This window comes from Lepus europaeus, chromosome 2 (genome assembly GCF_033115175.1).
Source record: "Lepus europaeus isolate LE1 chromosome 2, mLepTim1.pri, whole genome shotgun sequence".
Taxonomy (NCBI): Eukaryota; Metazoa; Chordata; class Mammalia; order Lagomorpha; family Leporidae; genus Lepus; species Lepus europaeus.
Window position 1 is genome coordinate 76,890,212 of NC_084828.1, and position 25,819 is coordinate 76,916,030.

The window sequence follows — 25,819 nt, forward strand, 5'->3', positions numbered from 1 at the left end:
GGCAGGGATGAAGCATTGCAGCCATCACCCGCACTCCGTCTGTCAGCAGGCAGCTGGCATGGAAGCGGAGCTGGGACTCAAACCCAGGTCCCCGAACATGGAATGTGGGTGTCCCACACAGCATCTTACTCACTGTGCCAAGTGTGCCTTTTTTTTTCATATTAAATCCTTGGAATCTGGTAAGTATTTTATACTTACACACAGCTTCAGCGGACTAGCCACATTTCAAGTGCTCAACAGTCCCTTGTGCCTCCTAGCTGCCCACACTGAGAGTGAAGTCTGACTTCCAGCCTTTCTGAGTCAGAGGAGGAGAGTTTGGGGAGACAGAGTGAGACTGTCACTTGGAATGGTTTAAGAGTGGTGCTGTCTAGTTGAAGCCAGCAGACATCTGAACACATGGGCAGAACAATATGCTGGCCTATACGTGGGACCAGGCCATTGCAGTCATGAATACCTCATCCTTTGAAAACGGGCAAGTGTCATGGGTACTTAAGTCTAATTCTAGCTCTGCTTTCAACACCCATGGACAGGCCACTTCAGCCTCTGGTCCCTAGGAGATAAAATGTTTGCCAACTCCTGTCTTTAGGACTTCGTACAGTTTACTCAGAAAACAACAAAGGGCTAATTACATTGTACATATTTAGAGTCCTCTTTTACCTAAAGGCACCTTAAAAAAATCCATGGACAGATTTAGCAATGAGGTGGATATAAGAAAAACAAATTATTCTAAGAAGAACAAATTATTTTCTCAAAGGTATCTTTTTTCATTTTCTAGGTTTCATTGCTACACTTTCTTGCATCAGCTTTCAATATCACATAAGCATATGCACACGCACAATTTTAGAACCTTAAACTGAAATCAATGAAAATGTGCACATTCTATTCTTTTTGAGACATTCCTGGCTTGCATTCTGTCCTTGGAGCAGTGGGAAGTCACAGCTTGGGGGAAGCAGCTGTAAAACCTATTTGTACTGGCCAATCAGGTTTGAGTTGACAGGAAGCCCACCAATGAACAACTGCCAGAGATTCTGTTCCATTGCAGCAAAACTCACTATTTCTGCAAAGATTCCAATCCCATGAGGCCCTCAAGCCATACTCACAGACTTCCTTTTCTGTGCACTGTTTTTCCCCAACGACTGTATTAGACACTCTACACAAACACCTACTTGCTTAGTTGCTGTGGACGGATTATCATTCACGGTAAAACATACCCAAGTACTTTCTAAGTGTAGTTCTCAAAGCTGTTACCCTTCATTTTCAACTAAATAACACTGGAGAAAAAACACACTTAACTGCTTTGGGTTACCCAAAGAAACTCCCCAACTTTTTTATTAAGATTTGTTTCATTTATCTGAAGGGCAGAGTTAGAGAGAGAGAGAGAGAGAGAGAGAGAGAGAGAGAGAGAGATCTTCCATCTGCTGCTTCACTGCCCAGAAACCTGCTACAGCCAGGGCTTGGCCAGGACAAAGTCAGGAGCCAGGAGCTTCTTCCAGGTCTCCCAAATGGGTGCAGGGGCCCAAGCACTTGGGCCATCTTCTACTGCTTCCCCAGGCCATAGCTGAGAGCTGGATGGGAAGTGGAGCAGCTGGGACTTGAACCAGCGCCCACATGAGATGCCAGCACTGCAAGTGTAGGCTTTACCCGCTATGCCACAGTGCTGGCCTGGGCCATCTTCTACTGCTATCCCAGGTGGGAGTGAGATTGGAAGTGGAGCAGCTGGGACTCTAATTGGCCCACATTTGTGATGCCGGTGTCAAAGGCAGCAGACACACGCCACAGTGCCAGCCTCAGCATTTTATTCTTAATAAAATGGTGAACACTGTAGACTTTTTCATAGGGATAGGTGATCAAGTCACTCCCCAAAGGATCTTCCTTCAGATGGGCCCTGGGGTGCAGACGAATCCCATGCACCCCTGATAAGGAAGTAAATTCAGCAAGTTCACTAAGGCCTGCGGTCACTGTACAAGGACTCTGTTCACTAAAATCTGTCCAGACTGGCCTATGGAATTTCTGGCATTTTCTGAAGTGGTGTTGTGTGGTGAGCTGTTTGGGAAACAGTGCTTATTAGATTCTTTCCTCCAAGAGAGATATTAATTAAACACACATGATATTGTAAGGCTCGGACAAGTTTGGTGACTAAAAACCCACTGAACCTAGCACGTACACTAACATCGCTTACTACACAGTTTGGGAAACACGGCCTTGGCTCTTCACGTCTCTCCCCGTGTACATGTTCCCCGGAATCCAAGCGAGGGTCACAACAAGAATAATAGCAGCTACTATTAAATAAGCTCTCACCTTGCATAAGGCACTCTGCTACATCTCCTCCCTCACTACATGCTCTCAACAGGAGCTAACTGAACCCACAGCTTTTACGTGACGGCCCATTCACTTAGCGGGGTCCTGTGTGTCAGCAGTGTGCTCCCAGTGCCCCCCCTGAAGCGTGAAGGATAAAGACAGCAGCTCTTTCCCTCATCACCTCCTGTTCATTTCAGGACTCGCTGTGGTCAGCAGAGATGGTTCCTTCTCCTAGCGTGGCCTCCCTCCTGTTCTCATCACGAGTTTCCTCCTTCCCAGTTCCTCCCAGCATTTCCAGAACCATGCGGGGACCACTCATTGTATGCACTGAACCTGTAACTTTTGTCCCTCTCTCAAAGGGAACGTCATGGCTTTCTGTATGTGGCTACTGTCACATATTAGCCCGCAGCAATCTAGAGCCTGTGATAGCTCCCAGATAGCCGAGAGGCAGACACACACAGATACACACACAGACACACACTTCACCAGCCTACGCACAAACACACACACACACATACACAATTCACCAGCCTACACACACACAGACACTTCACCAGCCTACACACACACACACAATTCACCAGCCTCCACACACACAGACACTTCACCAGCCTCCACACACACACACAATTCACCAGCCTCCACACACACAGACACTTCACCAGCCTACACACACACAAATTCACCAGCCTACACACACAGACATTTCACCAGCCTCCACACACACACACACAAACTTCATCAGCCTCCACACACACACACACACTCCACCAGCCTCCACACACACACACACAGCCTAGGCAGAGGGATATTTTCCTTGGAGTTAGTTAAACACAAATCACTGGAGGAACAAAGAGGTCATTATATTCCAAGCCACTATAACACGAGTAACTATGGCCACTAACTGACAATGCCGTTTACGAGGGCCAAAATCATGAGGGCGTTACCTGGAAAACAGTCCAATCAACCAACTGCACACAGCCACTCGGGAGGACCCCAGCTTGCTCTCTAATGCACCTAGCAAATCAGTGGCACGAAACAGGCAGGCAGTGAAGGCCTTGGATTTGATCAGGTGGGTACGGGCTATTTTGAAAGAAATTGCAATTACCCAAGCTGTAAAATGACCAACACAGTGGGGTCAGTAATCCTCAAGTAATCGTTGCCCTTATAGGATTTCATCTCACCACTATGGTCTCTTTATTCTTAAACCAAAAAAGGAGAGTGCCTGACATAGGGCAAGTAACATAAACACACACACACACACACACAAAATCAGACCCAATTTATATAGTTTCTTTTTTTCTCTCTCTCTTTTTTTTTTTTGACAGGCAAAGTTAGACAGTGAGAGACAAAGAGACAGAGACAGAGAGAAAGGTCTTCCTTCCGTTGGTTCACCCCCCAAATGGCCTCCACGGCTGGCGTGATGTGCTGATTTGAAGCCAGGAGCCAGGTGCCTCCTCCTGGTCTCCCATGCGGGTGCAGGGCCCAAGGACCTGGGCCAACCTCCACTGCCTTCCCGGGCCACAGCAGAGAGCTGGACTGGAAGAGGAGCAACCGGGACAGAATCCAGCACCCCGACTTGGACTAGAAGCTGGGGTGCCGGCGCCACAGGTGGAGGATTAGCCTAGTGAGCCGGGGCCAGCCTCATTTATATGGTTTCTTATTATCTTTTGGATATAGTATGCATGTTCTTTTGTAGAAAACAAAGAAACAAAAGACTCTTTTTTCCTATTACATCTCTACGAGAAGCTGTTAACTTTGTAATTATCCCTTAAACAATAGGCCCACAAGCAGCTTCAGGGAATTTTATGAAGAAATAAGTCTACAGTGAGCACTGAAGTTATTCTGCAACAACTAGCAAAGACTTGAATGTCTGGCTTCCACTCAGAACACTTTGCAGCCTCATCCCTCCTTCTAGTTCCGTCCCCCAAGAAAGGAAACCGAGAGACTCCACGTGAACTTACACCTGAAATCCCTCCTGCTGTCTCCCCCTGCTGCTGGGATCACTCTCCAGCCCTTGGTGTCATCCAGAAAATCACTCTTCTGTTGTACAGGATGCAGGCACCAACTGAGAAACTGCAAGGCTCTCCTCTTCAACTAAAAAACCAAGCCAGGAAATTTGCGTCTCTGGGTGTGGCTGATGGCAAGGCCAAGGCCACACAAGAAGGAAATTGGAAAATGTTAGGGAGGAAAGAGGAGAGACAGCAAAGCAGAAAGGATGCATTCCTTAAGATTCCTGGAACTCTAAGGGGAAGCCAAGGAACACACCTGCTTCCGATGTGGGTCCCAGGCTGCCCCCAGCATCCTAACGGTAGCATGCAGTGAAGACGAAGCACGGAGGTGCCCTGAGAAGTGAAGTGGAGCGTTCTGAGCACCTGCACACGCCAGGCACACAAACATCTGCCTGCATCCTGTGAGTGGCTGGACTACAAGAAGCCACCCTCGGCCCTCCAGAGAGGACCTGCCAGTCAAAGGGACTCAGGGGCATCGGAGTCTGTGCTCTCGGCTAACCTGTGCCCCGGATTCAAGAGTTTCTCGCTGTGGACAGAAATTCACATGTGCCAATTTCACACGGAAGTTCAGATGAGCCACTTATCCCTGTGAGGGTCGTCTTCTGCCACAAATGTTACATCACTAACTTCAGCTCCTCTCCACCAGCAGAGACCCAAATAATGAGCCTAACCCTACAGAAGCTAACAGGACACGCCAGTTATAAGACTAGAGAAGGCAAAATACCTCTTCTCTCGGGGATGACGTAGGAAATGAATGAATGAATACCACACATTTACTAAGTTCAGTAACAGCCAAATTCTATAACCATAAAAATAAGCAGTGCCTTGGCTCAGAAAGTAGCCAGAGCAATGTAACAGAAGTCCAACACTATACTAAAATAAAACAGTTAAATGCAGGCAAGCTTACATATTTACTTCTCTTCAACAGTTTCCATAGAAACTCATTTTTGTGAGAGAATTCTCACTATTTGAACTACAGGTAAACGGTCATGTTCTCCAAGTGGTGAAATTTCAGTGTGCGTGTGTGTGCTCGTATGCACACGCACATATCTACACATTGACAACATGTACGTGTGCAGACATATGAAACATAGTCTACCCTGGGACACAGCCATGTTGAATTCAATTCTAACCTATGCAGGCACCCATATTAGAAAAGCCCGGTGCAGGGGCTGGCACTGTGATGTAGCACGTAAAGCTACTGCCTGTGACACGGGAATCCCATGTGGCTACCAGTTTGAGTCCTGGCTCCTCCACCTCCAATCCTGGCTCCTTCACTTCCAATCCAACTCCCTGCTGGTGGCCTGGGAAGGGCAGTGGAGGATGGCCCACGTGCTTGCCACCTGCAATGGAGAACGGAAGAAGCTCCTGGCTCCTGGCTTCTGCCTGGCCCAGCCCTGACCACTGTAGCCATCTGGGGAGTGAACCAGCAAAAAGAAGTTCTCTCTATTTACTGTCTCTCTATCCCTCTGTCTCTTCCTCTCTCTTTGTAACTCTTTCAAATAAATAAGTCTTTAAAAAGAAACTAAAGAAAAGCCAGCTGCAATACTGAGATCTGCCTCCTCCCCACCCCTTTTCAGGACCAACCATCAGCACACTTAGCACACTGGGGATTATCCAGAGCTGCAGAAACTGGAGTTCAGCCAAGCAGGACCAACTGGATTGACCTCTGCTTCCTCACAGCACCCACCCTTACAAGGTATCTGATTTAAGTGATTTTTTTTTATTTGACAAGTAGAGTTATAGACAGTGAGAGAGAGAGACAGATAGAAAGGTCTTCCTTCCGTTGGTTCACTCCCCAAATGGCCGCCACGGCTGGAGCTGCACTGATCTGAAGCCAGGAGCCAGGTGCCTCCTCCTGGTCTCCCATGCAGGTGCAGGAGCCCAAGCACCTGGGCCATCCTCCACTGCCTTCCCTGGCCACAGCAGAAAGCTGGACTGGAAGAGGAGCAACTGGGACCAGAACCACCGCCCAAATGGGATGCCGGCGCCGCGCCGCAGGCGGAGGATTAACTTAGTGTACTATGGTGCAGGCCCCACAAGTTATCTGATTTAACCACAGAGGCCAAGGCCAAACACCAGTACCCGTGGGCTGTAATAAAAACTCAGAGATCAGGGCTAGGGGACCAGAGCGGGAGCCCCTGGGTCCTGGTCACTGGCCAAGCAACATGGTGAGAAGGCAAGGAGTCCAGAACTCGAAATTAGGGTTCAAGCAACATTTTCAGACAACTATTTTTATAAATCACTTGCAAAATACTGAATTGTTATTTTCAAAAGAAAAAGTGAACATTTACAAAGTCAGAAGAAAGTTTTTTTTTGTTTGTTTGTTTTTTTTTAATAAACGTAAGTTTGATAAATCTCCACTTGCACATTTTGGAACTGAAGTTGTCTTTTTTTTTATTTTTAAGATTCCTTCCTTGACCCCATGGGGACCCAGCACTTTCACTTGTTGCTCAGTGTGGTTGAGATGCTGGTTTCTGAAGTGGAAAATCAAGGAATTCCTTTCTGTACAGAAAGCAGCATGTGGGGTTCCTGTGCATGCAAGAGGAAGTAAGGGCCCCAGAGTGCCTCCTGCTTTTATTCATTTTGTTGTCTCCTTCATGGCCCAGCCTCTCTTTCAAACCACTCCTCCCTAGGCCATAAATTAAGATAAGAACTAATCAGGCTTCCTAATCCCATTAAGCAGGATATTTTGACAATGGGCCCTGGAAGGTTTGCCTGAGGATAGGACTTGGGGCAGTATTTCAGAGCTCACCTGCTCTAGGCTCCCCATTTTTCACACAAAGGGTCTAAGGGTCTTGTGACTTGCCCAAATCCACATAGCATGAGGCTCAAACCTGGGGTGCCTGTCTGTCCCAGGGTCTTCAATGGAAGCTTGGGTGAAGCCAGCTGGGAACCCGTTCCTAGAGATCTCTGTAAACTGAGCCCCAGCATCTGCCAGCTCTGCTGCTCACCCTCCCTACACTGACCGACTCCAGGCAGCCGAATGCCGACAGTGTCCCGGATCCACGCACCTGCTTCCTCTGCGTGCCGCTCACGCCAGTCCCGTGAGACAGTTTAAGGCTGACGGAGAAAAGCAGGAAGAGGCAACTGAAGCCAGAGCTGCAGAACTGTGTGGATTGTGCTGAGAAGGCACAGGGCCAAGCAGACACTGTCTAGACGCTAACCGGCCTCTCCCAGCGGAGGGCGAGCAGGGAGCAGGGAGCCAGGCCGGAATTCTGCTTGCTTTTTGTTCAGCTAATGCAAACACATGACACAACCTCCGACAGGCTGCAGGCTGGGGGTTCACTCTGGCTGAGACATTTCTTCCCAGGGGCTGGAATTCAGCTGTGGACTGAGGGAAGTTCTGCTAATCCAGCCATCCAAAGGAGGCCGGGTGTGCTCTTCTCAATTCTTAGGAAAGCATAGCTCCCAAAGTAGACTGAGTTGGGCAACAGCCAAAAGTAGCACTGTGGGTGCAAAAAACAGGCTTGAGAATTTTCCATGAGGAAAACGCACAGAACACAGAATTTAGTTTATTCACAAGGACAAACACAGAACTGGCTCTTTTTAAGAAATTTCATTTAGTTGAGAGGCAGATAGAAAATAGAGATTGAAAATGAGAGGGCGAGCGTCCATTCACTAGTTTACTCCCCAAATGCCCACTAGAGCTGGGCCTGGGTCAGGACGGGGCCAGAGATAAAGCCAGATGCTATGAACACTGTTCAGGTCTCCCACACGGTGACAGGATTCTGATTACTTGAGCCATCACCACTACCTCCTAGGGTCTACAATAGCAGGAAGCTGGAAGCAGGAGTAAAAGCTGGGAACTGAGTCCAGGTCTTTCAGTGAAAGAGACAGACATGTGAACTGCTAGCCCTACATGCCTGTACTCCAACTGGCTTTTGATGGAAGCCAGTTAGGAACATTTTCTAAGACTGTGAATGAAAACAACTTGTAACAAGGAAAGATTCGGAAATAGCCAACCTAGCAGTTAGGCATTGTCACGGGAGCTGCAATGCTGGGTTTGGAGACCTTTGCTCATCACTTAGATAAAAAGTGTCCCCTTCCTCTGGATGGGCAGACAGGCTCCGTGCAGGCACAGAGCCTAGTGAGCAGGATACAGGACACAGTTGGCCTCATTCACCCCCTCGGTGGGGGACACTTACAAAGAAAACAATCTACAGTAGCATACGTGGCGACTCAGCCAGCATTTTGTAGCTGTCTTGCAATCCAGTCTTATTTAAATGGAGAGGAGTTTTGAGTACTTCTGAGGGACAAAGAAATTGCCTTCAAACATCTGAATCACTGGCCATCATGCTGCCTTGTAAAAATCACCCTCTAGTGAGGGTCAGAGAAGCAGCTGGACTGGAATCCAAGTGGAGACCATGCCCATGTGTATGTGGGCAGGCTGAGTGGGCCCTAGGTGTCAATGCAGGCACTTAGGCCAGGGAGGAGCTGTGCAAGCTGAAGAGCTGTATGACCAGGCCTGTACAGTGCTGAGTCCACGTTACAAAGCACAAGTGTCTTCGCTTCATTTCCAAAGTCACTTTCAGAAATAAGGCACAGGGGGCAAAGAACACGCAGCCTGCACCTTGGGATTTTAAGTTCTGGGTTTGCATCCTGGCTTTCCTACTTACTAGGTGATTTGGGTCAACTATCAAAGTCTTCTGAGTCATAGCTTCTTCGCTGATAAGATGAAGATTATAATAACTGCCTCAGTGGCAAGAATGAAATAAAACGAGGCTCCTTCTGTCTGGCTAATGACTAGTCATTTTCAGGGCTCAGCTGGCAGGTCACTTCCTCCTGGAGGCCTTCCTAGAGCCACAGTGGTTCAGGTTCTCCGCCCCGTCGCAGTGTTTCTCACGCTGGGTCACTCTGAGCTTGTGGTCCTGTCGGCTCCACGTTGGACCGCAGGCTCCTTGGGGACAAGGTCTTTGTCTTATTCACAGGCAGACAGTGGCTGTGACAAAGTGGCTGACATAGAAGAGATCTGTAGGATCTTTTACCTTCCGCTTTTGAGTTGATGCTCACAGACACACAAAATCCGTCCTGGGTGAGGGTTGCAGCATAGTGCATCAGGGCTAGGTGCAGTTTCACCCGGGCTTGAGTTCACAGGGGCTGGGGCGGGGTTGGGGGGGGGGGGCTTCTGCAGCCTCATCTGCAGTCTAGCCATCCAGGATGACCTCTCTGGAACAGCGAGGGGAGGAAGATGAGGAAGCAAAGACCAGGAAAGCAGGTAGAGGAGTCAGCAGAGGAGCAGAGGGAAGAGCAACAAAGAGACCAGGCTTGCAGCCTGAGGATGGGAGGGGTCAGGCCCGGCTGGCTGCACACAGCGCAGCCACTGCCCTGGCAGGACTCAAAATGTGTGTGCAAAGCAGAAGCTGTCACATGGGCTGCCGGAAGAACAGATCCCAGCCTGTCTTTGAGAGTTGCTGGTATTTATTTTTGTGCCACAGTGAAGGCAGAGGACCTCATTCCTTTGCACAATCATCTTTTCCAAACCCCCAGGTTTGAATTCAGTGTCTGCCTGGTAACGGGTCATGCTATGGTGACCACAGCCATATGGAGTGACCATTTATGATGTCTGGTGGCCCCCTCTGTAAGGAGGAACACTGGGGGGTCAAGGTCAGTGTAGAGAAATCCTGGGCGGGGAGCGGGGGTGTTGAGTACCTCCTCTTTTGCCTTTTCTCCCTGTTCTCTTTGTCATCCAATCTCTTTCATCCTTTCTGACTGCAGAACGAACCAATGCTGGTACACACATCTCACCTTCTACACACAGGAGGGGAGCCAAGAGCATTCAAATTTAATTTTTTTAAAGATTATATATTTATTTGAGAGGCAGAGTTACAGACATAGAGAGGGAGAGAGAGAGAAAGAGGTGTTTTCCAGCTGCTGGTTCACTCCCCAAATTGCCACAATGGCTGCTAGGCTGATGCGAAGCTAGGAGCCAGGAGCTTCTTCTGGGTCTCCCATGTGAGTGCAGGGGCCCAAGCACTTGGACCATTTCCTACTGCCTTCCTAAGCCATCAGCGGGGAACTGGATCAAAGGTGGAGCAGCCAGGACATGAACTGGCACCCATATGGGATGCTGGTGCCACAGGTGGAGGGTTCACTTATTACGCCACAGTGCTGGTCCTCCAAATTCTTTTCCTGGAGGAATGACTGAGTTGCAGCTTCATAGAGAAAACACTTCAGGGAAGTTTAAGAGGAAGATTGGCTCAGTAGAAGCAAGGGTTCTGACATAAATTCTGAGCATCAAAGCTTGTATTACCATAAATATACTAGCTCTTTTCTTAAGAAAGAAGATGATAAATTTAGGCCTCTGGAGAGAGTTTAAGAGGCAAGGAGAGTTCTACATGCTTTGAGCACACACGCATGCACGCACACACACACACACGACTTTTGGAATTCTTCCCCATAAACTGAGATCCCACAGATATAATACAGACTGAAACGTATTTTACACCAGGTGCCAAGCCACTCTTCCAACTGCCTTATGTGTAGTAGTTTATTTGATTTTCCTAACTAACCTATGAGGTAGATACTCTGTATTAATCCAGTTTATAGATGGGAAAATTGGCCCCAAAGAGGTCTGAAGTAACTTCCCCAAGATCACATAGTAAGGGCAGTGCTAGAATTTAAACTCAAGTTATACAGCTTCCAGGCTTGAGTGCTGAACCATTATGCTATACTTCTTCTCAAGGAAACTTCAGTAAATGGAGGAACAACCTGAACTATGCACAGTTGTACAAGTAGAGACAATGCCTAGCGACTGTACGTAAACTGAGAATTCTCATGTCAAAATCATTACTGTAAAAGATGGTCTTTGTCAGGCTGGCAGGCACTGGCCAGGGGTGCTGAACCTCTTGCAGGCACAGTCAGCTGTTGCTAAAAAATGTGTGTTTAGGTGATTTCATCATCGTGTGACCAACATAAAGAGTATTTACACAAAGACAGCTGCAATGTCCTAGACGATATCATCTTAGGGAATCGCTATTGCATATGCAGCCCGTCACTGATGGAGATGTCATGTCACACAGGAAACCTTCCCAGGATTGCTGAATCATTGGGCAGAGAGAAAGAGAATACTATTCCCCTTTTACAGGGCAGGAAAGCGACTGCAGGGAAGTTACGTAACTTGTACAAGTCTCAAAGGGAAACAAAGCCAGAATTCAAACCTAGTCCATCCCTCTTAAGTGTGGCTGTAAGTCAGAGATACTAGGTAATTTTCTAATATGACATGAGTAAGGGCTGGAATTGTGGGGCAGCGAGCTAAGCTGCCACCTGCAGTACCAGCATCCCACGTGAGCACCAGCTGCAGTCCTGGCTGCTCCACTTGTGATCCAGCTCCCTGCTAAGGTACCTAGGAAGGCAGTGTAGGATGCTCCAGGTGCTTGAGCCCCTGCTAGCCATGTGGGAATCCAGAATGGAGTTGTAGGCTCCTGGCTTTGCCTTGGCCCAGCCCTGGCTAGTGTGGCCACTTGAGGAGTAAACCAGCATAGAAGATTGAGATCTCTATGTGTGTATGTGTGTGTGCCTCCCTTTCTCACAGACACAGTCTCTCTGCCTTTCATATGAATAAATTTTTTTAAAAAAAATAAGAAATAATAGGCTTCCCCAAGATGGTGGTCACTAAGGACGGTTGTGGCATAGAGGCGGCCACAGGGTATGGGTGGTGGCTTCCCCTGGAGATTCCTGAGGCAGTGTCTGTGGAAGACACAGACTCCTTCATGAAACAGCCTGGGAATGAAACTGCAGACACAGTACCAAAGAAGCTCAAAGAGCCAAACCAGAAGTACACATGTATGCAAGTCAACCTTGCTCAAAAGAAAAGGAGCCTAAAGGATCAGACTCCTGGGATTAAGCAGATACTTGCAGAAGAAGAAAGAGCCCAACTGGGGCCAGTGCTCTGACATATTGGGTAAAGCCACCACCTGCAATGCCGGCATCCCATATGGGTGCCCGTTCATGTCCCAGCTGCTCCACTTCCAGTCCAGCTCTCTGCTATGGCCTGAGAAAGCAGCAGAAGATGGCCCAAGTGCTTGGGCCCCTGTACCTGTGTGGGAGACTCAGAGGAAGCTCCTGGCTCCTGGTTTTGGATCAGTGCGGCTCTGGCCATTGCAGCCATCTGGGGAGTGAACCAGTGGATGTAAGACCTCTCTCTCTGACTCTCCTCCTCTCTCTGTGTAACTTTGACTTTCAAATAAATGAATAAATCTTAAAAAAAAAAGAGTCCACCAATTCACTGGAGAGGGGATTCTTACTGGCAGGTCATTGGCACTGCCAAGCTTCAGTTCCCTCTCCTGATAGGGCGTGTCTGTGGTCAGGGGCTAGTGTCACGCTTCAACATGATATTGATGACTCAGGCATTACTGGGAAAGAATTTATTAACAGCCACAAAGAATCTTGATTCTCTTGAGGAAGACCTTGACTTTCTTCGCGATCAATTTACAGCCACAGAAGTCACCATGGCCAGAGTTTATAACTGCGTAATGAAAGGAAGAAACAAAGATGATTCTTCCCAGAATAAACTGTACTGCTGAAAGTTAAAAATTTGGTTGTTTTCCAAACATGCTATTTAAACTATCTCAACATTTACCCCTAAAGATTGACAGAACTTTGAATGATTTTTTAAAAAATAAACACCATTGGGGCCAGCGCTGTGGCGCACTTGGTTAATCCTCCACCTGCAGCACCAGTATCCCATATGGACGCCAGGTTCTAGTCCCGATTTTTCCTCTTCCAGTCCAGCTCTCTGCTGTGTCCCGGGAAGGCAGTGGAGGATGGCCCAAGTGCTTGGGCCCCTGCACCAGCCTGGGAGACCGGGAAGAAGCTCTTGGCTCCTGGCTTCAGACCAGCGCAGTGCCAGCCATGGCGGCCATTTGGGGAGCGAACCAACGGAAGGAAGACCTTTCTCTCTGTCTGTCTGTCTGTCTGTCTCTCTTTCACTGTCTGTAACTCTACCTGTCAATAAATAAATTAATTAAAATCTTTAAAAAAAGACAGCATTTTATATATAAAAACAAAATTGGTCAGTGCCAGCACTGTGGCATAGCTGGTGAGGCCGCTGCCTGCAGTGCTGGCGTCCCATACGGGCACTGGTTCAAGTCCTGAATGCTCCACTTCCAATCTAGCTCTCTGCTGTGGCCTGAGAGGGCACTAGAGGATGTCCCAAGTGCTTGGGACCCTGTACCCATGTGGGAGACCTAGAGGAAACTCTTGGCTCCTGGCTTCAGATAGTTGCAACCATTTGGGGAGTGAACCAGAAGATGGAAGATCTCTCTCTCTCTCTCTCTGCCTCTGCCTTTCTGTAACTCTACCTTTCAAATGAATAAATAAATCTTCAAAAACAGAAACAAAATTGGCTTCAAATAGTTTATAAAATTAGTATATTTTGGGGCCGGCACTGTGGCATAGTGGGTAGAGCCACCACCTGCAGTGCCAGCATCCCTTATGGGCATTGGTTCGAGTCCCAGATGCTCCACTTCTGATCCAGCTCTCTGCTGTGGCCTGAGAAAGCAGCAGAAGATGGCCCAAGTCCTTGGGACCCTGCACCCATGTGGAAGACCCAGAGGAAGATCCTGGCTCCTGGCTTTGGATCAGCACAGCTCTGGCCATTGCGGCTATGGGGAGTGAACCAGTGGATGGAAGATCCCCCCCTCCCCGCCTCTCCCTCTCTGTAACTCTGACTTTCAAATAAAAAAAAAAAAAAACTTTTTAAAAAATTAGTGTGTGTGTGTGTATATATATATATATATATATATATATTTCCCAGTATTTCCCAGCCATCTTAATGCTGCTTTCTTGCTTTTATTTTTTGGCTGTCACAAAGAACAGTCCTAGCTGAAGTGGCTGAAAACCGTGAGCTCTGATGGAAGCTGAATGCTGGACACTGGCACAGTGAACTTCTGCGTTACTGGCTGACGTTACTCTTGCTGTGGTTACACCATGGTAGAGGCAGGAAAGACAGACGTGAGAAACTGCAAACCTGCCTTTCTTTAGTGCACGGGGGATGTAAGGGTGCCCTGTTGCAGTTGTCTTCTGCAGGTGGGGTTCTGGGAATTATTGCTTATCCACTTACTATCATGACGTCCTGAAATTTCCAAGCAATGGTAATTTGCCTTCCTGTACAGGAAGAGAGCTATTGAGACAACACTTTTGATAACCTCAGAAAAGTGTACAGTGTCTTTGTAATGCCAACAGGGAAGATCTTGCCAACGTGAGATAATACTACCCAATCAAAATTCCTAGCTAAGGTGATTTTGTATTTCTTAGCAGTTCTCCGAAGCATCTTTAACAGGGATATTAAGATAAGTGTAAATCTGCAATAGCTGAAGAGCTGTGAGCTTTTTTATTCATGATAACAACAGAAAAAAAAAAAGCCCTCATAGTAATGTTTAAAAAAATCTCTGTGGAAAGACATGGGCACAAGAGCAAGTATTGGCTGACACAGAAAAGATTCTGGTAAAAACACAAATGTATTATTTTCTGTCCCTGTAGTAAAAACCATACTTGTACAATGTTTCATACTTGCATTTCCGATATTAAGACACTGATATTAAAACTACAGCATGAAATAAATAACCAAAAATAATAAAAAATAATAAAGGTGACATCAGCAAGAAAGGACTTCTAAGTCAAAGACTCTTTCACTATTCCACAACGTCATTCTTCATGATGAAAAGGTTCTGGAAACGGGTCCACAGCAAATACGGACTTGGGGATACCCAGGTGTGAGAACAGAGCGGACAGTGAAGGAAGGACCTCAGGGAAAGGCTTGAGTGACATGAAAACACCAAAGCCTCCAGAACAGACTATTTCAGAGAAGTTGTACATAAAAAGCTGCCCTCTACTGGACACACTGATCAGGTCAACAGGGTAGGCAGGCTGAACATGGCTCCAGCTGCCCAAGTGGAGCCTTCCAAATCCTGAGAAGGGGGACCATCCACCCCACTGCCACACCGCAGGATTGCCTGAGTCAGGGCAAGCAGATGAGGAGACAGGTGGCAATTTCTGGGAAAGCCACAGATTTGGCCAACGGCCATTTGTACGGCTATAGCAGTGGCAGCTTCCCCAGAACAGGAACCTGTGAGGTATTGCCTTTTAGTCCCACACTATTCCTAAGATCATATATGCAGAGTGATCAGCACATATGTCGCTTGTAGGAGATTAATGAATTGCACCTATTTACCATCACTAAAGGATAGAATGGAAGGCTGAGGAAAGACAAACTTGGCAACAGACACAGGATTTTAAATTTTGAAAGCAATAAGTAGAAAAAAGACAAAGAGACATTTTTCCCTATGTCACTTCAAGCCAAGATCCCATCTCTCTTTCTTTCCTTCTTTCTCTCCCTCCTCCACCCCACATATGTGTGCATATACATCTGCACCTGCAGGATGTCATGATTTTTCCATGGATCACATGAGTTATTTGGCACCAGCTTGGCTGTTCACAAAGAGGGTCTGGGATTATTCAGAGAACATGCTAGGGCACCATAAATTCAGACTTACTCCTGGAAATAGCTTATTGGTGATGGCTTCAAATGAGCAGATAAAAAGTCCTTGAAGAGATGACATGAAAATCCTTCAACCACAGCAGAATATGCAGATTTATAGGAGATATTTTGTACTCTCATACCCAAAGAGCATTCTATTAGCAGGTGATTGCCAGACTGCTACTAGGCAGAGGCTGTTATCTAGGACAGCAGCAGCTCTTAAGAGTTCAGCAAGAACAACTGTTCACTTCACTGGACCAGCCGAGACAATTCTCATTCTCATACTTTTGTTGATAGCCAACATTAGAGGGTGTGGCTTATAGAAAGGTGTTTGGAGAAGTTTGGGCCAGAATTGGGTAAGAGCCGTTTTCCTGACATTTTCAGCCATTTGCTACACCAGTTCACACAGTCTTGAGCTCTGCTTTCTAATTTTCTTAATTTCAGCTAAAAATCTGTCAATGTTTATCAATTGGATTCACTTTTTTTCTAGTAGGAATGGCAAATAGCTTTCATCCCACATAGACTCTGATTTTTTTTTTTTTTTTTTTTGACAGGCAGAGTGGACAGTGAGAGAGAGACAGAGAGAAAGGTCTTCCTTTGCCGTTGGTTCACCCTCCAATGGCCGCCGCGGCTGGCGCGCTGCAGCCAGTGCACCGCACTGATCCGATGGCAGGAGCCAGGTGCTTCTCCTGGTCTCCCATGGGGTGCAGGGCCCAAGCACTTGGGCCATCCTCCACTGCACTCCCGGCCACAGCAGAGAGCTGGCCTGGAAGAGGGGCAACCGGGACACAATCTGGTGCCCCGACCGGGACTAGAACCCGGTGTGCCGGCGCCGCAAGGCGGAGGATTAGCCTAGTGAGCCGCAGCGCCGGCCTCTGATTGATTATTAATGGCTACCTGGAACATGGTTGGGTAGGACTTTAAGACCTCCACCAGGTTCACTAGGAATGCATACTATGATTTTATTAGCAATGTCTGTTCTGTGTAAGAGAGTAGGTGGTGGTGACGTGTATGCTCTGTTTGGATCATTTACACAGGGCATTTATCTCACAGTGCTGGGAGGTACTGATTTTTATTGCCTACACTGTCTTGCAGATACATCACATATTCCTGTTGACTGCCTTTGGTAATTTCTCTGAAAGGGGATGAAGCAGTAGTAGCTAACTATAACCTCATCTCCCTGCACCTGCCTTTTTCTCCTTAAGCAATTCCTAGAGGTCCTAGGCCCTGCGTATTCCATCCAGTGTGTCCTCATTATGAGGGTTCTTCTGACCCTCTTTTTTTTCAAGATGAATGTACCCTCTTAATGTGTTCTTTTCTTTAAATAAAGGGAATGTGCTATTTTCTGACAAAAGGTGCTCACAAAAACCTAACAGAATAAAGACTAGAGCAAAGAATAAAATTACCCCTAATTCCACCACCTACAAGTAATTTCTAACACATTTTTATTATGCTGCTTTATGAATTTTTTTCACCATTTCTGAAGATAAAGCACTGGGGAATGGGAATTCTGCCTTTTAAACTAAATCATAATCATTGGCCAGAGCCTTACAATTTTTTGTAATCACAACTTTTCGCAGCACATATGGCTGTGCTGTGATTTATTTGATCTTTCTCCTGGCACTGGATATTTAGTCAGTTTTAAGCTTTTAGCTCTTGTAAGTAACATGACTGGCATCTTTTACAGAGTCCTTTTAAAAGTAATAATGACCAGAGCAGCGTGGTCAGGTAGAATGACTTGTGTCCGTTTCCTTTAGTTTCTCTGTGTAGATTATGGTGAACCCTGAAATTTCCATCCACGAAACAGTGAAATAAGCTCCTGCAGAACTGAGTGATATTTGCTAAGATGGATTCATGCCAATGGAGACACGAAGGTGGAGCAGGTGCTCTGGCACTGTGAGTGAGGCTGCCTCCTGGGACACCCACCTCCCAGATCAGAGTGCCTGGGTTCAGGTCTCCCTTCAACATCCAATCCAGTCCTGCTAATGTGCACTCTAGGAAGGTAGCAGTTGATGGCTTAAGTACTTGGATTCCTGCCACCACACAGGAGACTTGGATTGAGTTCCTGCCTCTTGGCTACAGCCTGGCCCATTCCTAGCTCTTGTGGGCATTTGGGAAGCTAACAGATAGAAGTTATCTCTCTGTCTCCCTCTCTCTGTCACTCTGCCTTTCAAATAAATAAATACACATTAAAAAATACATGAATGACTGGCGCCATGGCTCCCTAGGCTAATCCTCCACCTGTGGCGCCGGCACTCCGGGTTCTAGTCCCGGTTGGGGCGCCGGATTCTGTCCCAGTTGCTCCTCTTCCAGTCCAGCTCTCTGCTATGGCCTGGGAGTGCAGTAGAGGATGGCCCAAGTCCTTGGGCTCTGCACCAGCACGGGAGACCAGGAGGAAGCACTTGGCTCCTGGCTTCGGACTGGCGCAGCACGCTGGCCTTGATGGCCATTTGGGGGGTGAACCAACGGAAAGAAGACCTTTCTCTCTCTCTCTCTCTCTCTCTCACTGTCTAACTCTGCCTGTCAAAAAAAAAAAAATACATGAATGGGGCCGGTGCTGTGGCATAGCGGGTAAAGTCGCCACCTGCAGTGCCAGCATCCCATATGGGTGCCAGTTCAAGTTTCAGCTACTCCACTTTCATCCAGCTCTCTGCTATGGCCTGAGAAAGAAGTAGAAGATGGCTCAAAGTCCTTGGGCCCCTGCCTCTGTGTGGGACACCTGGAGGAAGCTCCTGGCTCTGGGCTTCAGACCAGCATAGCTCTGGCCGTTGACGCCATCTGGGAAGTGAACCATCAGATTGAAGATCTCTCTCCTTCTCTGCCTCTGCCTCTCTGTAACTCTGCCTTTCAAATAAATAAATAAATCTTAAAAAAAAAAAATACATGAATGTGTTTGTTGGAGATCCTTGTAGCTAATAAGGAAAGCAATTTTCCATCATCAGCACTGCAAATCAAAGTTAAAATGCTTTCTTTTCCCCCAGAGATTTATTTTATTTATTTGGAAGGAAGAGTTACTGAGATAGGGAGAGACAGAGAGATCTTCCATCTGCTGGTTCACTCCCCAGACAGCCACAACAGCTGAGGCTGGAACAGGCCAAACCAGCAGCCAGGAGCTTCATCTGAGTCTCCCATGTGTGCGCAGGGGCCTAAGGACCCGTACGGGTGCCTATACAGGGTGTTGGTGTTGCAGGCAGCAGCTTAACCGGGTATGCCACAATGTCGGCCCCCTAAAATGCTTATAATATCCAAACTGCAAGTTAAATGGAGAGGGTAACTTAATCTTTTCATTAGTTATTAATAGTTCCTAGTTGTTAAAACATGGATTAAAAGCCTGCCCAGTGTTACCAGGGCCAGACCAGAAAAGTGTAGACTGATTACATGCTAATAATCTTTGGACAAGGAGTCATAACTGCACCTTAGATCACCCCCAGCACTCCCCGTTTCCATTGTTGCTCAGTCCACACACTGAGTTCACAGCCTTTGTTCTGCACTCCCACCTGGACCAGGTGGTGACTACATGGTGTATCCAGATGTAAAAGTTCACCAAGCTAGACATCAAAGATGTGTTCATTCTCTAAGCTCTATGTGAATGTAACAACAATAACTATGTAGATATTTGTTCACCTTGTGGTTAGTGACATACATTGTAACTACCACAATTTATGGCAGTGGCACCCTACTAGATTGTAAGAAACCCCGGCAGAGTCCTTGTCTTTCCCTTTACCCACGGCTCCACTGCATAAGTATGGTGTGCTCCACCTGCAGCACGGAATACTGCCTCCTGGGCACAGGGCAGGGAAGGCTCACGCCACTAATGGCTCACTCTTGGAGAAGTGGCCACAGAACAGGGCACCTTAGAAAAACGTATGTATTAGACCTCCAAGGACAGTGAATACCTGTCTTGCAAAAGTGAGCCCATCTAAGTGCAAAAATTTTTTTTCAAACCTTCAGTATCTGGTGTCATCAAGCTAATAAAATAGAAATGTCCTGTTGGATATCCAGTTCCCAGAAGACAAGTAGGGAAAGGAATTGTGACCACTGGTCTTTATAGCTTCTGCTTCACCAGCTGTTCTTATGGCTCCAGGTGTCTTTCTGCCTCACCCACTCTCCTCTGGGACATTCCCCCTGTGGTCATCCCAACCACCTTAGTCCAAACCCCTGGTCCTCTCATCCTCACAGCTCTTTCCTAACCTGCTCCCGTGAGCCTGGAAGTTGCCTCCTGCTTTCTGTCACTGAATCCAGAGGACTGCCTGGGAAGTACACTGTGTCCACCTTCTAAGTGGCCAGTGGGCACCACCATGATGTGCTGGTGCTGGCCCACCTGTTTTGGCTATTCAGCAGAGTCCTTGCTATTTATGGTTTAGCATCCCAATGTCCAACAACAGCCGTCACGATCGTAAGTAGTTTATTTGCCAAAGCAAAAACAAACAAGGGACGGTGCTGTGATGGCGCTGTGGCATAGTGGGTTAAGCCACTGCCTGCAGTGCCAGCATCCCACATGGGTGCTGGTTTGAGTTCCGGCTGCTCCACTTCTGATCCAGCTCTCTGCTAATGAGCCTGAGAAAGCAGCAGAGGATGGCCCAAGTGCTTGGACCCCTGCACCCACATGGGAGACCCAGAAGAAGCTCCTAGCTCCTGGCTTCGGATTGGCCCAGCAGCCATTTGGGGAGTGAAACAGCAGATGGAATATCTGTCTCTCTTTCTCTCTCTCTCTCTAACTCTGCCTTTCAAATGGATGCACACATCTTTAAAAAAAAAAACAAAACAAACAAACAAACAAACAAAAAAACAAGAGATCATTTTAGTTATTACTATACAAGCTACAGCTCCAAGAAGCAGCAGGCACTGGTGTGGATTATTCTGTAGGCCTACATGAGTTTACCGTTAGGATTGCTCTAAAGAACGTGGGGGAGCTCCCAGACTCACCCATGAAGCCCCTAGTGGTTAACCACATGCTGATCACAGGGTGTAAATAAGGTTAAGAGCGTAGCTTCCGGGGGACAAATCCCTAATAACCTTTCAGCATTGCATGCCTAGAGCTAAGTGAAGCGTGCCTGTCTACAAAATTACTGTTCTTACTACACTCATAGGTGGTACACTCATAGGTATGAATCCCTTATTGCACTGAGGGTCCTGATTTGCAAATCAGTCCCCTGGGCATGTGACATACAATAGTGAATTTCTAGACCTGGAATGCTAGAAATCAGAATGCCAGCAACAGTCAGCAAGCAGGAGTTGGGGTATGCTTGGGTACCTGCCAAGACAGCCCACGTGACGCAAGGAGCCACAGCTTGCTCTCCTGCTTGCCCCTTAAGAGTGACAGAGATCTAACAACTGACACTCAAGAGGCACCTACGCCTGGCTTCTCAACCTTTTCCCAGGGTCCACACCATGCCTCCAACACATGTCAAAGACCTGCAGGAATTCCCAATGGGAGGGAGATGGGTTGGGGGGAGATCTAGCAGGTCCGCAGGCCCTCTGGACGGATCTAGAACATGAGATTTGCTTAGCCCGGCATTCACAGGGCTGACAAAACCCCTTCCCACACATGGCCCTCCACTGGTTCTGGAAGGCCTTCAAATAGCAACACAATTCGTAAGGCAGCCACATTATTCAAAAAATGCTGAATTACTCCCCTGAGTTCGTATTAAAGTAAAAACCACCAAGAATTCTCACTTTATTTTCTAAATTTCATTTTTAAAAAGTTTCCATGATTTTGGCTGATCTAAAACTTATTAAAATGGATTCAAGTCAAAAAGCTCTGCAAAGACCATTATTTGCCTATGTTTGCTCAATGTCCTTTATACTTAACAAGGAAAATATTTTTCTCTCCAAGCAGATAGCTAAACTGCTTAAAATAACATTCAAATCACAAGTCTCCAACAGAGAGGGTTAATTTACCTGGTTCATTAATAATTGTAGGTACATTATTAACACCTGGGTTTAAAACTGTTAGTTGGTCAGACACCAAGAGATAGAGTTCATCAAAAGATAATAATCCTTAATAATGTGCAGTCAGGAAATGCAGCCCAGCTCGTATCCACTCCTCACTCTTGTCACGGGAACAGTTCCCATTCCCCAGCCTTCTTTCTGCCCCAGCTCCCTGGGATTTCATGTTTCAGCACTTCTCCATAGATTGTGCCTGGGAATTCTGTGAGAACACTGGATGCTCTTCCACCTCCAGCAGGAAATTGCTGCCACAGGGACTTCCAACTAAGGCTCGGCTTTTCCCTGCAATGCAGGGGGGTGAGGAGGAAGAGGAGGAGGGTGCAGTGCAGGCTGCCTAGAATAGATCCCAGACCCCGGGCCACACAGCCTTGAGGGGAGTGAACCAACAGCCTCCTCACACCTCCTATGTGCATTCCAGTTCACAGAGCCATTTCACACACTAGCTGGCAATTCTTAAGCCTGCTGTGAAACCAACCAGGGATTCACCTCATCAATCACCAGGCTGCAGCTGCCTTTGGAGGACCACAGCAGGGGATGGAGGAGTGTTCCTGAACCAGGGCTCATCAGTCAGGGAAGGGGATACTCTCTGAAATTCGCACCCTGCACAACAACATGAATAAGAAACAGGCCAGCACTAAAACCTGGGCTCAAAGGTGGAAGAGCTGGATTCCGATCTTTCTTTAGAAGTAACTACAGTTTGACCTTGGGAAGTTACCCAATCTCCTTAAGCGTGTAGAAACCTTTCTCTAGAAAAGGGGATAGTAGAAGTTACCTTCCAGGCTTGGGGAGCCTCAGAAGAAATGAGGTAGGTCATGCACACAGCCCAGTGCTTGGCATACAAAAACCACTTGGCAAATGCCAAGCTTGTTCTTGGAAGGGGAGTGGGCAGTGATGAAGAACCCAGCATCTGGAGCCAGAGTGCCTGGGTTCAAATCTCACCCCTAGCAATTTAATGGCTGAGGGTCTGATACCTTATATAACCTTCCCTCAGCTGCTCTCATCTGAGTCGAATTTGATGACGGTAAATTTGATGACAGTATACGGCTATCCAACATTTGTATTACACTGGGCAAAAAAACCACCCATGTTTCCGTCTCAAACAACAATGTGGTAGTGAATTCAATGGGAATTCAGTACAAGGTGGGTTTTTCAAAATCTGTGAAGACCTTGTCTGCAACTATGGTTTTTGTTGAGGGCAGAATCAAGCTGTGATGCAAAGGGTGGGGCTAAACTGCATTAGGAAGAAGAAGAAAAAAAACCATGGAGGGAGTATCAACCAGCCACCAGGGAGCTATTTCTTTTGTAATGTGCATTCCATTTCTTCTCTCTCATGCTTAATTCCTTCCACATTTCCTGCCATCATTATCAAATGCTGAGCTTCTGACCTCACTTTTCTGGAGACCCAGAGCCCAGGGAGTTTCGAATTGTTTATTCTGTGCCCATAAACCTTCAAGTTAATGGAAGGGCCTGCGAGCGGAGGGTCTGTTGGTCAGTCTGGGGTGTCTCGGAAGGTCACCGGAGTTGGAAAGAAAACATTAGAGAGAGCAGCGCTGAAATGCTTTGGCTGGCCGCTTAGTCCCCGGAGGGCCGGCCGTGGCCCTCGTCCCAGCGCGCAACGGCAGTTGCCGGGAAAAAGTTAGGTTTTAAAAGGCTGCTATGTGGCCCGGGTATTATCACAGAACCCCAGGACTCTTTACAAAGAAAAAGCAAATGTCGGGGCCTCATAGTATCATTTTATAAAAAAGAAAGGAAATGTTATCTTAACCCCCAAGGAGAGCCTCCTGAGGGCCCCCGGGCCCCTCAGGAAGGTCCCTAACTGTTCTCAATTTCCTCTGAAGGGATGGGAAGAACTCGGGCCCCCTTTTGAACTCGGCTGCCCCTCTGCTCGCCGCCTCCGTCCCGCTCGGCCCGGCTCGTGCCCGCTGCCCCTCCCCACTCTCCCTCCATTTTAGCTGCCGTGGGGCTCCCGTTCCCGGCCCGAACGACTTTCCCAGATCTTGAGATCTAAGTTCCCCAAGTAGCATTTCTGCTCCGAGCGCCCCCCAGCCCAGCGCGGCCCGGCCCACCCCACCGCACCGCACCCCACCCCAAGTGCCAGAAACTCCCAGTGCCGCCCCGGGAGCGCATCTCCGCGACGCGCGCCCGGCCGGTCCGGCGCGCACCTCGAGTGGCCTCGGCCCGTGTCCCGACCCCTCACCTACCTCGGCGTGGACCCAGGCGACGGCCACCAGCGCGAGCGCGAGCCAGCGTTTCCACATCTGCGGAAGAGAGAGGGCAACGGGGCTGAAGGCGCCGGGCCCCGCGCCCACCCCGGAAACTTCCCTGGGTCCCGCAGGCTCGCCCCCCTCCGCCCAGGCGCCCCCGGCCGCCCGCCGGGGTCCGGACCCTGCGCCCTGCGTCCCGCGCTCACCATGGTCGGTCCCGGGGTCCGGAAGGCGCGGGGCAGGGCGGCGGCGGCGAGCTCTAAGACAAGGTGGGAGCCCCGCCGATCGCCAGCCTGGGAGGAAATCCGACCTGAGCTCGCAGCCCCTTAAGACCCCTCCTTCCCCGCCTGCCTGCCCCCCAGCTCCTCCCCAGTCTCCTCCCACTTCTGCCGCGGCGGCTCCCCGCCCGCCTCCCGCCCCGGGCGCCCGGCGCCCTGGAGCCGTCCGAGCCCCGCTCCACGCAAGCCCCTCGCTCCGCACCCCCGGGACCCCAGGACGCGGAGGCAGAAGAGCAAGGGGGTACCCTGGGGGCGCTGCAACCAAGGCGGAGCGGGGGGGGAGGGGAGGTGGGGCAGAGGCGAAACCCCACCCCGGGGAGGGGCGGCCCGGGCTGGCTGCGGGCGCGGGCTGCGGCGGTGGCCGGTGGGCGGTGCCGTTGGGGGCCTGGGCCCCGACTCGGGGGAGAACCTCGAGGGAAAGGCGCCCGGCGGCCTGGGGAGCCGGAGCCGCCCGCTACAGCTGAAAGGGAGCGGGCCTGGAGTGCTAGGGGCCCGCGCCCCAGGGGTCACTGCAGGCGGAGCGCGGACAGTGGCCGCAGAGGCCGCAGACCCGCCGCGGAGAGGGCTGCTTTGGGTGCAGCTGTGGGTTCCTGGGGGGGAGAAGTGGCGGTCGTCCTGCTCTGCAGAGATCTTGAGCCCAGCGTTGGCCGGCAGCCTCATCCTGCCCTTTCCTCGTGCCGGAGCGTGCCTGTCCCGTTCCTGCCGCCCACTCCTCCCCTGTGTCCTTGAGCCCATCCATGCCACCCTTCGTGGCCTCAGGGTTCGGGTTCACCACCTCTACCCACTTCTTCCCAGTCGCGTTAACGGCACGGTATCTCTTACACGATGTTGACTCCCTGGATCCCAGCCTTCGACAACTAGCTCTTTCTCCCCCAGCCCAGGGGTCACCGAGGCCTGGCATTTTTCCCTTTGGATCTCGTAGGCTTCGCTTCTCCCCGGTCACCTTCCAGTACCCTAGGCCGCACATTCTTGTTCCTCCCTGCCCACTCTGGAAACCACCCGTGCTCGCTCCGCGTCTCCAGGACCTCTGCCCGCGGAGTCTGCTCCACAGTCATAGGTGCGACTGCGTCTCTCACTGTGTCGTCTAACGCCCTCTTCCTCCTCACTCTAGTCACTTTCTGTTCTCTTCGACCAGTATCAGATCCAAACTCTGTCTTGGGGAAGCCCTGGCTTGCTGGGTCCACCTTTAGTCTAACCTCTCTTCCACTACCTCAATGTGCTCGCCTGGCTCCATCAGGCCAGTCTTCTCATTGTCCTCTGAACTTGTCATGTTCTGGCTTCTTCCAAGGTTTGAATGGCTGCTGTTGTGCTTTTTAGGGGCTTCAAAATGACACCCGTGTTCCCTGTGCAATTTCAGATTCCATTGACAAAGCCACAGGAGTCTGCCCCATAGCCAAAGTTAGATTTGCCCCTGGTGAACACTGGAGCAGCAGCCATGGCTTTTGAGTGGCAGGGGCAATGACCTCTATTTCTGTGCGCCAGAATTGGCTGTACATTAGCCATACCCACCCAATCCCAGGCAGAGTTGGGAAACTCGCTCCTGTGTAACTGCGTGGAAATGCAGAAAACATGCTTCCTGGGATAAGCCTGCTCCCTAAA

At 49.0% G+C, this 25,819-nt stretch overlaps 1 protein-coding gene and 1 pseudogene across 1 annotated transcript in view; one reads left to right on the forward strand and one right to left on the reverse strand.

Moving 5' to 3' along the window:
• The window catches only part of FSTL1 (follistatin like 1), a 59,148-nt gene extending 34,888 nt beyond the window's left edge, over window positions 1-24,260 (reverse strand). Inside the window, exons 1-2 of the mRNA XM_062208670.1 lie at window positions 24,149-24,260; window positions 23,940-23,996 (exon numbers count right to left, since the gene is read on the reverse strand). Coding sequence (XP_062064654.1) covers window positions 23,940-23,996; window positions 24,149-24,151 — 60 coding nt within the window. The 5' untranslated portion in view covers window positions 24,152-24,260. The remainder of the gene's footprint in view (window positions 1-23,939; window positions 23,997-24,148) is intronic.
• Window positions 11,915-12,835, forward strand: LOC133777142 (prefoldin subunit 3-like; annotated as a pseudogene).
• Window positions 24,261-25,819: the final 1,559 nt, after the last annotated feature.